Below are 13896 nucleotides of genomic sequence, written 5' to 3' on the forward strand. Positions count from 1 at the left end.
ATCTGGCCTGTTGGCTGGGGGTCGCTGACCCTGGTCTAGAGAGAGGACCAAGAGAAGTGGGCTTCATGCTGGGGGACAACCTTGTTTTCCTTCATCACTTCATTTCTGAGGTCAAAGGATGAACTGCATTCCAGAAACGTCTAATCAAAAGGGACTGCCCATGGAAGTAAGTGGGCACGGTGGTGCTGCCCAGGAGGGTAGAGGCCGTGGACACCCTCGTGGCTGTGTGCCCGCCCAGAAAGCTCTACTAGGTGGTCCATTCATTCTGCAGCGACAAGGTCGAGAACGGACATGGAAATGACCCAGACAGTCAGGACACAGAATAAAATGAGTAAACACAGGCCTCACTTCTCTTCCACAAGTCCATTCTGTGGTTTGCAGCCAAGTCTGTCTGTCCGGGCTGCTCTCTGCACCGGCCGGCATCACCGTCGGCGGATGAGGGCAGAGAGGCTTGATCGCTCGGCTGGTCCCCCCACCCGCCAGCTCCCATCCACTTGCCAAGCACCACGCTAAGCTCCCACGTCCATTGGCAGTCCTCACGACCCAGTGTGGAAGGAAACCTTCTCACCCCCAGTGGGTGGTGAGGGGGCGGTGACTCGGGGAACTGCCAGAGCTGGCATCCAAAGGCACCTGCAGACCCTGCATGCACGTTGGTCAGCCAGCCTCACCATGGGCAGACCCTGTCTAGGGGCTGGGGCTCTGGGGAAAAGAGGATCCCAGACCTGCAGTCCAGGGGAAGAATGACATAAACCACCTCAGGGCGTGAAAAACATTGAGGAGTTCAGCGGGGCAGGAGCTGGAGGTCACGGGGTCAGTGTCAGGCAAGCTGGGATGGCCTTTCTCAGCAGGGTGCATCAAGGAAGTGATCCATTTTCTAAGGAAGTGTGATGGATCGAACCAGAACAATCCGATGAAAGCCATTTGAACCCAGGGAAGAGTAGGTGCAAAGGCCCAGAGGTGAACTCAAGTCGTGTGTTTGAGGACCACCAGGAAGGCCATGGTGGCCGGTGGAGTGTGCCAGGGGAGTGGGGCATGAGATGAGGGGAGGGGGCAGGGGCCAGATCATGCAGGGTCTTCCTGCCCCTGATGTGGGTCCCCTGATCTGACGAGATGTTGTGGGACCCTGTGCTGGTGGATCAAACCACAGCAAGCCTTCAGACCATGGTGCTTGCTGCCTGAGGCCCTGCGGGCGGGAAAGCCGAGGCCAGCCCCAGAACCTGTCCATCCTGCCCGAGTGCATCACCGTCCCGTCTCTCCGAGGGATGGTACCGTGTGCGGCCTCCATCTGGGCCACCGTGGCCTTGCCCTGTCTGACTCACCAGCCAGCACCAGGCTGGCTAAGGACAGAGGCTGAGGGCCATCAACTAGCTGAGGCATTGCCCTCCCTGGCTGTCCAGCGCCTCGTCCATGGGCGGTGCCCGGTGGCCTCACTGCTGGGTGTGAGGATCTCTGCACCGCGGCCCACCCCCAGTGTCTCTGCCAGACCTCCCGGTCCCCGATTCTCCCGTCTCTCTCCTTCCGGTCCCACCACCACCCAGAGGGTCAGGCCATTCCTGCCCACCTGTGAGTCCACGCGTGACCCAAAGTCAGTGCCCTTCCCCATCCCAGAGCGGAGGAACAGGCGCTCCCCGTGGTGGGCCCGCACTCCCGGGACCTCCTGCTCACCTACAGGTCTCGCTGGTGTGCCAAGGCTGCAAGGCCGTTTCCTTGGGTTGTTCCTACAGCTGGTAACCGTGAGACATGAGGGATGTCGTCCCTGGACCAAGATGAGGCTTGCTTGCTGGTGGCTGGAAAAGCGTGGATCCAGAGCTCCCTGATCCGTCCTGGTCCCGCATGAACCCGCAGCGTGGGCAGTGAGCATCCACTGAGCCCCTCGCGTCGCTCCCGTGGAACTCGGGTCGGGGCGCTGACGCAAATGTGCCAGTGCCGCGAGGAGTAAACCATCCTTTGTCTCTGACTCAGGAGCCGCAGTCTCCTGCCGTCACCCGCGAAGGAGTAACAGGCTGACTTACCAGCCTGCAAGTGGGATAAAACCAAAGCCCAGGCTGACACCCTGCTTGAAGCTCTGCCTGTTGCGGGCATCAGCCTTCACCAGTCTTTCAGGGCCACCCGAGGGTGACATCCTGCAGCTCCCTGCGGTTTCCAGCCCCACACTGAGCAGGCCATCCCTCACCAGCTGATCAGAGGAGCCCCCGTGGGGCCACAGGCACTGGGACAACAGTGGAGGTGGCATGGGGGTCTGGGCCACCTGTGCTCCAGCTAGCTGTGCCCTCCGCCCCATGCCCCTCGCACCCGGTTCCACTCACTCAAGATTGTTTCTGGGCCCACCCACCATACGGTAGGACCCAGGCATGGATGAGGGGGCTCAGGGCAAGAACTGACTGGTAGACCCCTCACAACATGGTGTGTCCCAGCAAAATACAGCACACAGGATGAAATACAGAAAACGCAGCAGTTGTTAAACTACCGTGGGGATGCTTTTCTTTTTTTAGAATTCTCTGCATTGTCTTTACAATAAAAATGGTGGGCTTGGATGGGAGATCCTATAGCAAAATTCCACTCTCCCCCACTGAATTGCAACCCCTGCTCTTGCCAGGGGTCCCTCGTACAGGCAGGTCCTTCACCACTCCCCAGGGCCATGGGCTTCGGATGTGGCTGTGACACCCTGGGAAAGCAACCTCTGACCCCTGTGAAAGAAAAAATTATTCTGACACTTGTTAAAAGAGTAAGGAAGACTATTCAAGATTATTGCAATTAGAGGAGAGATTGTGCTCAACTCCAAGTTCAACAAGGAAAAGGGGGATTTACAGCCAAGGAGCGGTGAGGGGCCAGTGGATGGAAAGTTACTAAGAGACTTCAAGGGCAGGGGATCTTGCAAACTACAGGCCAAGATTAGCTACCACTTGTGAGGGAGGGATGAGGCGCTTAATCAGATAATGAGGGCGACCAGAGATCAAGGGTGGGGGTGACTTAGCAGGATCTTTGCTGAGATTGGGCTGGGCAGGCCAAAGGCTGGACCAGGGCCTAATGGGAAAGAGGTCCCAGAGGAGGCTGAGTTTGGTCTTGTCAGTTCTAACGGGTCTGAGATCCCGGGTATCTGTCTTAATGTACTTTGCAGCCCAAGTAACCTTTGATTTCTAAAATGTTTAAGTACTTGCGAGGTCTCTGTTACGGCTGGCCCGTACCTTTGGCACCTGCCGCCTTCCCTTAAATGCTGAGAGGGAGAGTATCAACGCGGCCCTGGGACTGTCCTGGAGTTCTCAACACTTTAAATCTTTCTAATTCAGGGCAGTTACGAGACCATCACTTCTAATGCATGGGGCTCGGGGCGGGGACTGTGGCCCGGGGTTAGGGCTCTGGGCGGGGGCGGGGGCTAGGGCCAGGGGATGGGGTTCGGGATTTGGGACTCGGGGCGGGGACTGGGGCCCGGGGTTGGTGTCCAGGGTTCGAGGATCGGGGAGGGGGCTGGGGGCCGGGGGTTGGGATTCGGGACCCAACCGGGGTCCCGCGGCTGGCTGCAGTTTCCAACCCTGTCGCCCCAGAATCGCGCCACAACCGCGCCAGAGACGCACGAGAATTGCGTCAGAGCCGGGGGGCGAGGTCCCCACAATGCGCATGCGCAGAACCGGGCGCGCGGTGCCAGGGGCGGAGCCAATGCGCGGAGCAGAAGCCCAGGCGGCCCCAGTGCGCTCGCGTCGGCCCGCCCCCTCGCTGCCGGCCAATGGGCTCTCGGAACCCGCCCCTGACGACGCGGGCCCCGCCCCTTGGAGAAGCGCCGCGGCCTGGCGGACGGCCTCCGTGGTAGCTGGCAATTTGAGAGCGGGGCAGGGGTGAGGGTTTTGGGCGGCTCGCCGTCATGAAGCTGACGCGGAAGATGGTCCTGTCCCGGGCCAAGGCCTCGGAGCTGCACAGCGTGCGGAAGCTCAACTGCTGGTGAGGCCCAGAGGCCGGGGGCCGTCCCCGCGTGTCCTCCCCGCTGCCCGGCACCCCCTTCCCGGGACCCCCTCCCTGGGACAGGGCTGGGAAGAGTCGTCTAGGAATGGAGACCCCTGCCCAGCACCTCGGCCCTGGAGCGGGGACCCCAGCCCGCCCCCTCTGCTCTGGGGCGGGACCGAGAAGGGTTCGGGGTGGAGGGGGGCACCTCTGGCCTCACCTTCCTGGCCCCTGTCCAGGCTGGTCTGCCCGGTCCCAGGGGCTCACAGCCTCTGGGAGGTGACGCCATAAGCTCAGGGGCCCTTTGGGGAAAGGTCGTTTCAGAATTTTCACTCCTCCTGAGCAGTGGTATTTCACACACAGCTCCAAAGCTGCCCTCCTTGAAGACTGGCTCTTGGGCTTCTCGGTAGTTTTAGTGGGCAGACGTTTCCCTCTGTGGACAGGTCTCATTTCTGACATTGCCAGCAGTCCCCGGGAGCCAGGCCTGCTGATAAGGTGGGAGATCAAGGTGATTGACACCCTTGCTAGGGGAAAGAAAGGAAACGGAGACTCTAAAGTGATGCTTCAGTGAACATTTTTGTAATTGAGCCCTGGGGGGGTGCGGAGAGGGGTTGTCCCCAAGGGAACTTACTGTCCAGGAGGTGACAGGAAGAGATACAGGTGCAGGCTCAAAGGCAGGGCGGCCAGGCCTAGCTGGGCCGAGGAAGGACCAGAAGTACTTCTGAAACTCCGGAAAGGTCCGCACACGTTCACTGGGGGTTCAGAGCACGGCTCCACGCGCCCTGTACACTGGACAGTTGAGGTGGCGTTCAGCCAGAAGTAGACCGTCCTCCCACTGGTGTCGGGCAGATTGACTGCAGTGAACTCTGCCTGTTCATTAAAAGCCTGTCTCTTTGCCCTGCACGTCTGGTATTTTGGCCACGGCATCCCTGTCACTGTCTTCAATAATGCGTGCCTTTGTTCTGCATAGGGCGGTCATTCTTCCCCTAAGCAGGGAGGCACAACAGCCCTATTCCAGGCTTTCTGAAGTGTGTTTCATAAGTTGCATGTTTAGCCTTTGAACTTGGCCCTTACAAAGGCTCCCTTGTTTATGCACATTAGTGAGGGAATTATCCCTCAGTGCAACAGCCTTGAGAATGAGTAAATCTTTGTGCCCTTCAAATGGGGCAACCTCTGCCGTGCCTCAGTCTGCGAAGGAGCCCGCCAGTATCAAATAGCTTTGTCCAAAATCAACCAGGAAACGATTTTTGGCACCTTTGTCAGTTATCTGGGGAAGCTTTCTTTTACTTTGTCCTTAAAATCACAGACTCTTCAAGTCTGTAGACGTTTGTCATTAATTTTTGTTTTTAATGTTTTAAATTCAACTTTAACAAAATAAAAGTGCATATGTCTTTTTCTCTCCCCAGGGGCAGCCGCCTCACTGATGTAAGTATCATGCTGATCATCTCCAGACAATCCCTGGTCCCCAAGAGGCTGGTTAAATTGACAGACCGCTCCCATTCGATCCAGGCGGCCGACCAGTACTTTGTTCCTTGAGCAGTTTTCGTAAGGCAGAACCACTCATGAAAAAAAAGTTCTACAGGACTCAAGTGCACTGTGATGTTCCTGCACACATTTTCCTGCAGGTGAAAGGCAGGCCTCCCAGGGGAGCGGGCAGGTCCAAGGCACAGGCCTGCTCCCACCCGGGGAGGAGCCCCAGTGGCTTGGTTGGCTTTCAGGAGCAGTGCACTCAGCCGGAGGGTTCTTTGTATAGGTTCCTGGACTTCACGTCCCCGAGGAGTTTCTTCACTTCAGCTCCTCCCCTTGGTCAGATCCAGCTTCACCCCGACTCCCATGCAGGAAGAGATGGGGCCTGGGTGGGGTCAGAGCTCGGAGCTGGGCCGCCGGGCTGAGCTGTATGTCCACGAGTAGATTTCTGTCCCCTCCTGCCCACCCGTCCGTTTCTGGGATGAATGTCTCCAGCTCGCACAGAGCGTGGGTGCTGGTCAGCGAGTTCTTATTGACTTCTGTTTTGTGCCTTGAACCGTGTTGGAAGCGCTGTCAGGGCGTGTCCCGAAGAGCCAGTTCCACCTCGTTCTGTAGCTGAAATGCTGCCTATTCAGCAGCAAAAACAAACGAAGCAAAACACCACCATAACAGAAAACGGATCCACTGCAAATGTGAAGCATTCTGACCAGACAGTGCGCTTGTTGATGTCAGGGACCCCATCTGGCCCCATGCGTGGTGTCTGGCAGGCACACCGATATTTGGGGCTTCACCGTTCCTCAGCCTTACAGGTCGGGGGGCTGCGTGGGCCATCCTGAGCCCCGCTGCTCTCTTCCACTGAGTCAGTGTTAAGATGGTCTGAGATCCAGTTTCAAGCCTGTCTCCCTATTGGCACAGCTCTGTTGGCCAGAAGCGGCTTCTGTCCTTTCCCTGGATGTCAGGGGCAGCAAGAAGAAAGGTTCTCTGTCCATCCAGCTCCCCTTATGGATGTCCTTTGAGGGTATCTAAAATTAGGAATGCTCCGTCTCGAGGGCTGGCAGCATTTGGTAGTCATGATGCTGTTTAAAGTTGTGGAGAGGGTGCCCGTTTCTCCATCTGGTAGAGGGTGCCCGTTTCTCCATCAGGTAGAGGGGACGTCTGGGCTGCAGAGGGGAGCGGGATGCAGAGCCCTGCGTGCTCCTGGGGTGAGGGAGGCTCCTCTGCTTAGGCCCTTGGTGTGGGGTGGACTGCAGCTCCAACTTGGTTCTCTTGGCTGCTGGAGAGGCGTGACGTCACAGGGCCAGTGCCCAGCGACTTTTGCAAAATCACATTCTTTTCCTTCCTAGATCTCCATATGCCAGGAGATGCCTAGCCTGGAAGTGATCACCCTCAGGTACTAAATGCCGGCCCGCCCCACTCTTAAGTCAGCGGGGCTGCAAGAGAAGGAGAATGTTCACATGCCTCCTGCAGGCCCTTAGGTAACCTGAAAATTCCCAGCCACGGTCTGGGAGAGCCGCTGTTGCAGGCCAGGCCCAGGCAGCACGAGGGCCTGGCTGCTCCGCACCTCCGCCCCCTTCCTGGAGGGCACCGGGCCTCCCCCTGAGCTTGCCCTGCCCGTCCTGGGGTCCGTGGGTGCCGCCCTCCTAATGGTGAGCAGCCGCCCCAGGGTGACCCCGTCTGCCCCAGCGCCCAGCCTTTTCTGCCCTCCTGGTTCCGTCACTGCCTGGAGCTCTGCCAGCTTCCCTGCATCACACGATCTGTCCTTGGTAATAGTTGACCTCCTCCAGAATCATCAGCCGTTTAACAAAGGAAACCTTGAAAGAACCAAATATTGCCTTTGGGGCTTCAGGTGCCTGGGGAGTTTGCAGGGTCAGGGGGAGGGAGGAACGCCCTCCAGCCCTGAGCTCTGTCCTGTCTGCTTTGGGCCCGGGAGGGAGCTGACCCTGCCAGATGCCAGGGTGGGTGCTTTCTGCAGGTCCCCACACCTAAAACCTCAGGGAGATTTAAGCCCTGTAAGGAAGGCAGACTCCCTGTTTGGCAGCTCAGAAGGTCGCAGGACCTTGGTCCCGTGCAGATCCCGTCACTTACCTCCTCATCACACAGCCGGCCATCCTGTTCGTCCCTCCCTAGCCCTCTGCTCGGCCTCCTTTGCGCCTTCCGAGGTCACCTGGTGGGTGCCGTGCCGCCCACCTTGTGCTCACGCACCCCCAGCCGCGACCCGACAGGCTCAGGCCGGCACCTTCTTGCGCGATGAAGGAATGAATGAAGGAGTGGGCCCAGGACCGGTCTCCCGCCCAGGTCCCAGCTCGGGCCTGCGTGCCTTGGCTTCCCTGGCTGCGAGGCCCGTGGGACGGGGGTGAAGGCAGCAGCGGCCCCAGGGTGGGGTGGGGTGGGGTGGGGGCGAGGAGGGGCAGGTGCAGGGGGCCACGGGGAGCGCCAGCCGTCCACTGTCACTCACCCCGTACGACTAGTGGGATTTTACAGACATTCGTTCCTCACAGTGCTGAGGCCACAAGCCCGAGATCAGGGTCTAGTGAGGGGCTGCCTCTCGGCTCACAGACGCATCCTCGCCCTGTGTCCTCACCTGGCAGAAGGGCGGGCAGCTCTGTGGGGTCCCTTTTATAAGGGCACTGACCCCGCTCGTGGGGGCCCCACCTCCTAACATCCCTGCACCGGGGGTCAGGATCTCAGCATCTGAACCTGGGGGACACATTCGGTCTGTAGCAACGGCAGCCTTAGCCCAGTGGGCGAGGAGGGGACTCCGGGCCGCTGCAGGTTGAAGTTCTCGCTTCACCCCGTGGCCTGCGCAGCTCCCCGATGGTGAGGATCCCAAAGCCTGGGTTTGCTTGTGGTGAGATGGCGTCAGCCTCATCCCGGCCGCCGAGCACACCAGCCGCCGCGTTGACGCGTGAGTGTCGGGTGGGGCAGCAGCGGCCCTAAGGCAGGAGCTGGGACACAGCCCGCCCTGCACAGACGCGGCGTCCAGCAGAGGGGGGTCTAGACCGGCCTGGCACGTCGGGCAGGGTCCCCTGCGGCCTGGGGCTCAGGGCATGAGGCTGCTCGGCTGTCCCCCTCGAGCTCAGCCGGCTGGTCCGCCTGGGTGTGCAGGGGGTGATCCCGTTCCGTCAGCTCCAACCTGTAGGTCTCTGCCGGGTGCCTGGCTGATTTCCTGTGTCTGGTTCACTCATAATTTAAACCCGTAGCTGTTTCTTTTGTGAACCTGGGGTTTGGAAGTTCAGTGCTCGGTTCTTGGTCACATGGGTTTTCCTGGCCGCTGCCAGCTTTGGGCTTGCTGTGTCCCGGGGAGGCTGCCGTCTCCTGTCCTGTAAGGGGGATGAGACCTCCTACCCCCAAGGTTGACTCCTCACGGCCTCAACAGAGCGGAGGCTGCCGCTCCCACCTTCAGCTGGAGGAGCTTCCCCCGCCCCCAGGGCTTTCTCCTGGGCCCGGGCCCTCCCTTGCACTTGACTAGCCACGGCCGGGTCTGACCTACTTCTAAGGCGAGGGCAGGTGGGCACTGGCCCAGCAGTGCTCTCGTCTCCATGGGGCGGGGGTGCCCCAGCGGGCACTGACCGCCATCTCCCTGCAGCGTCAACAGCATCTCCACCCTGGAGCCCGTGAGCCGCTGCCGGCAGCTGAGCGAGCTCTACCTGCGCAAGAACTGCATCCCCAGCCTGGCGGAGCTCTTCTACCTGAAGGGCCTCCCGTGCCTGCGCGTGCTGTGGCTGGCCGAGAACCCCTGCTGCGGCGCCTGCCCCCACCTCTACCGCATGACCGTCCTGCGCAACCTGCCTCACCTGCAGAAGCTGGACAACCAGGGTAGGTGCCCGCGGGCCGGGTCGCACGTGGGCAGGTTCCACCCCTGCCCCCTCGCAGATGCCGGGGAGGCCGGCCTCCTCGGGGTGCCCAGGCTGTGCCGTCTGCCGCCCGGCGCGGCCCCTCGCGGAGGGCAGGACCTCAGCTGAACCCGCGCAGCTGTTGCTCGGTCCCGCCGTCGAGGCGCTGAGCTACTGCTTCTTTCTGTCCTGCTAAGTGCCCCCTGCTCCAAATGCTCACCCACTTGCCCCGGGAGCGCGTGACGGGCTGGGTGGCCGGGCAGCATCACTGCTGGTCGACAGGGTCCCGAGGTGGTGATGCCAGCAGGTGAGGGGGCTCCATCGCTCCTTGACCCCTCCCACGCCGGGCGCCTTGCTGTTTGGGGGGTGGGGTGGGGGGTTGGGGGGCGCCTTCCTGCCGTTTCAACCCGCATCTCCTCCGTCACGCACGAGGCCATGTGTGTGGGCCTTTCCTGCTCCCGCCTCTGGGGTTCCAGCTCGCTTCCAGGGCCAAGCCTTTTCCTGTGAATCCCCTGGCGTTCTCTATGCTGCTTCCTGACCCTTATGTGCACGATTATTTTCTCCTAGGTGAATGACTTTAATATAAATAAACTTCAGATAAACTGTCACGTGTGAGTGAAATAGAAGAAATATAGTGTAGTCTATTCCTTTTAAAAACCTGTCTTAGTTTAGGGTTTTTTATGAGTATCTATCTGCTTTTGGCAAATGCTGAAGTTCAGATTCACAAGCAGCCACTGGCCATCTGTTGTGTCTCCAGCACCTCCAGGGCGGGATGCAATGGTGGGGGACCCAGCCCTGCTCCCGGGTGCTGGCCGTCGGGGTGGACAGACAGCCACCTCACCTCCGAAGCAGACCGTGCTGAGTGCCGAGCGGACGGCCGGGCCACGGCTCGCGGGGCTCGCTTGCGGTGAGGCCACTGATGCTTTTGCTCCCTCCCCCTCCCAAGCTGTGACGGAGGAGGAGGTGTCCCGAGCGCTGGTGGAGGGAGAGGAGGTCACGGCCCCCAGCAGAGAGCACTCGGGGAATGGCCCGCCTGAGCTGTCCTACACCCTGAGCACCGAGGACGCCGCCGCCGAGATGCCACGGGACCCGCTGAGCCTCGGCGAGGAGGAGACCAGGTGTGGCCCGCGGGCCTGCCCGGTCCTCCCGCATGCGGCTGCGCCTCTGGGGCTGGAGGGGGGGTGCGGGTGTTTGTTTCTGGGCTGGCTTCGGGCCCCCGGCCTGGGGTCAGCCACGTGGCCAGGAGAAGGCTCAGAGCGGGGAGCTCGTGCGAGTGCGGGACCAGCCCTGCGGGGGGTGGTGGACTCGGGGCGGCGGGCCAGTGGGCGGGCAGGGCCCTCCCTCCCTGACCCACAGGGCACCTCAATCGAATGATTGTCACAGATGTTTGTGGGCAGCAGCTGGACTTGGGGAACGTGGTGGCGAGCATTGTTCACAGCGGGGCCCCAGGCCGGGCGTCCGCTTGCAGATGAGGCCCACGCGCCGTGCTGTCCCGCAGCGGGAGAGGGCGGGCACGTGGCCTTTGCTCTGTCTGGGGCTCGTGCAGCATTTGTGCTAGTGCCCCACCCCCCGGGCCTGGGGGGAGCTCCGGGAGCAGGGAGGCGACCCCAGGGGTCAGAGACGTACAGCTGCCCCGCCCCCCCGTCCACTGCTCCTGTCCCCGCAGAAGCAGAGTCCTGCAGTGGGGCTTTCCCTGCGGACGGGGTTCCTCGCTGTTCCCCGAGGCGCCGGACCCACAGATGTGGTGTGAACAGTGCGGGTGGGGCTCCGTGCCCCTCGGGCCTCACGCACCACTGTCCTCCCCCCACCCGCCCCCGCCAGCAGCATCCAGGGGCAGCTCGGCCTGAAGCGCCCTTCCCGGGACCAGTTTCCCTCCTTCTCGCAGAGGGCGGCCACAAGCAGTCGCAAGAACAGGGTGAGTGTGACGGAGGCGGCTCTGGCCGGAAGTGGCCCCAGAATGTGGAGATTGGGGGCTGGGGGACGGGGGCTGGAGACACCACAGGGACGCGCGAAGCCAGGCCCTAGAGGGTGGGAAGCCGACCATCTGGGTCCAGAGTCTGCGTCTACATCTAAGCCGGTTGGACATGGCAGACGGAGGAGGGGGTACCTGAGAGCGCAGCGGGGCCCCCCTGTACCCGGAGCTGTGCCGAGGGTGGTCTGGGGGCGGGAAGGTAGCTGCCTGGGGAGAGGCCTCCCGCCTGCGGTTAGAAGCAGGGACCCTCCTGGCCAGGGCGGTGGCGGTGTCCCTGTGCAGTGACCAGGCGGCAGGGCCCACGGCTCCACAGGCATCCCTGTAAGGATCACGGCTCGTCGGCTGAACGATAAGTAGGTCACGTGGGCAGTTGAGTGACGTCAGCGAAGCCCCGGGTCCCTCCGGGTCCTCTCGTGTCACTTTGGCTTGTGCTTGGGCTCGTCCCGCGCTCACAGGGATGCCCTGCTGCAGGCTCGCGGCCGGCAGAAGGCTGGGGCCGTTTGTTGCCGTGTGTCCTCTTACCAGTGCGACATCTTCCCCACGTGCCCCCTGCCCCCCAGCAGGCTCGGTGTCAGTTCCCTGGGCCGGTCATTGGCAGGGGAATGGGCCACCAGTCAGCCCAGCCCAGGGGGACCTTGCCACCGGCTCACGTGGGAAGGGGGGCTGTGGGGAGGCCCGTGACCCCCCGGCACCTGCTCCAGCCCCTGGCTCGGCCTGACCAGAGCTGTCAGGTGCTGTGACTTCCCTGTGGCATCATGAAGGGGGGCACCACAGTCCGAGCGGGGCTGCCCGAAGCCACGGGCTGGGCCTCATGCACGCGGTGACCACTTGAAATGCGTGCAAAGCCCACGGGAGGTACAGAAGTGGATGGACTGAGGCCCCGTCCTTGGAAGTGCCAGCCCCCAGGGCTGTGGACAGATGTGACCGCAGGCTGAAGGCCGATCTAGGCAGCAGTCGCTTGGCCTGTGGCTAGTCTCCGCCACCCTGCCCCACCCCGGCAGGTCACTGTCCCCTCGTGGCAACACTCTCAATGAGGTGGCCGCGTGGGGCAGCTCAGGGTCCTGCTCACACTTCCCACATGTTTTGGGAGGAGCCCGAGGTATGTACCATCCCCAGTGGCAGGTGTGCCCAGCAGGTGGGCTAAGGCCTGAAGCTCCGCCCACCCTCACTCCCACTCCAGGGCCTCTGCGGCGCAGAGTGGACCAGAGATTGAAGACACTGGTTCAACTCCGCGCCTGCCATAAATGCAAACGAAAGACCATCAGACCTGCTCAAACAGGACACCTGCTCTGAAAGCAGAGAACAGAAGGGCCCTGGCTCTGCCACCGAGGGTCCCGGCCAGGCTGGGTGTCCCTGTGGGCACCAAGCCCCCCGCAAGCCTCTGAGTGCAAGGTGCCGGTGGCCAGGAAGACCTGGGGACACGGGGGAGGGCTGGTGAGATTTGAGGGCAGCAGGAGTCTTAGGGCGTTGCAGAGCCAGGGATCAGCGCCCCAAGCGTGAGCCTCTGAGCCGTGTCCTCACGTGTCCACACGGGCCACGTGCTCTGGCTTGCAGCTGTGCCTCAGGTCATCCCACAAGAGGGATCGGCTCAAGTAGGCGCCTTGGGCAAAATCCTTCCAGAATTTTCCTAGTAGGAATGGCAGTGTTTCCCTGCTCAAATGCAGATGGAAACCAGGTGTAGCTCTGTGGACACGGGTGCATCACACACTAAGCACGTGTGCACTTGAGTGCGTGTTGCTGAGAGCCTGCTTCTGGCCCCTGCTCCATTGCCGCCCCGCCTCTTGGGGCCTCAGGGCTGTGAACAGGACCTAAGTCAGTTCTTAGGAAGCCCCTGCCGGCAGTGAGTGCCACACCCATGCCACGACTGTGGCTTCCGGCCGCCGGAGTCTCCACCTGTTGCCTGCAAGGCCGCCCTCCTGCAGGCTGTGCTCCCGCGATGTGCGCATGTGTCGTGGTGTGGGCGGCCCAGCCTCGCAGGCGTGATGCTCACCCAGGGACTCTCTGTGCCCCCAGAACAACATCCTGACCGCCATCCTCCTGCTGCTGCGGGAACTAGACAGCGAGGGGCTGGAGGCTGTCCACCAGCGCGTGGTCAGCCGGCTCCAGGCCCTGCAGAAGCAGGAGCTGCAGGAGGCCATGGAGTGACTGTCGGCGGGGACCCCGAGCTGAAGTCCGGCATCTTCCCGCACACCTGGGACAGTGGGGGGTCACAGTTGCGGCCTCTGCTCGACCCCAGGCTGAGCCTCGGCGCACAGGGCTGCGTCCTTAGGAAGGCTCGCCCACCCAGGAAAGCCGAGCTTTCGCTGTGGATGGGCACCACGCCAGGGCAGGAGGGGCTGGCTGGCAGACCTGCCCCTGTGCCCCCTGCTGTGAGGGGCCGTAGCCAGATGCCCTCCTGCGTGGCAGGGCCACCTTGACTTGCCTCTTCCTGAAGGTGGGCTTTGCAGCCGTTCTCCCTAATAAATATTTTTCCAAAGTCTGATCTGGAAGCAGATGTTTCCTGAATGACAGGCACGGCCTTGACGTTCTTGTTAAAGGTAAGGGCAGTCGCTCGCACATGTGTTTTCTCAGCCAGTTGTCTGACTCTGTCATGGGATGGATTTCTGTTGACCACAGGAGACTTCCAGAACAGTGGCAGCCTTAGGGGTGGGCTGCCTACCGTCTCCAGGGACGTTTTGTCTGCAGGGCCCT

General features: G+C 61.6%; 1 protein-coding gene across 5 annotated transcripts; it reads left to right on the forward strand.

The window, feature by feature from the left end:
* Positions 1-3774: 3774 nt before the first annotated feature.
* On the forward strand, positions 3775-13687 carry CFAP410 (cilia and flagella associated protein 410). Of its 5 annotated transcripts, none has more exons than XM_081235844.1 (7): positions 3775-3933; positions 5340-5358; positions 6744-6790; positions 8987-9216; positions 10180-10351; positions 11055-11148; positions 13219-13687. In XM_081235844.1, the coding sequence occupies exons 1-7, from the start codon at positions 3857-3859 to the stop codon at positions 13348-13350; spliced, it is 771 nt and encodes a 256-aa protein (XP_081091970.1). In that variant the 5' UTR covers positions 3775-3856; the 3' UTR covers positions 13351-13687. The 5 variants fall into 5 exon arrangements, with proteins under 5 accessions (XP_081091970.1, XP_081091971.1, XP_081091972.1 ...); XM_081235845.1 differs by having other exon boundaries at positions 11058-11148; XM_081235846.1 differs by lacking the exon at positions 13219-13687 and adding an exon at positions 12386-13211.
* Positions 13688-13896: the final 209 nt, after the last annotated feature.

Source organism: Mesoplodon bidens (genome assembly GCF_964165515.1).
Source record: "Mesoplodon bidens genome assembly, chromosome: 5".
Classification (NCBI taxonomy): Eukaryota; Metazoa; Chordata; class Mammalia; order Artiodactyla; family Ziphiidae; genus Mesoplodon; species Mesoplodon bidens.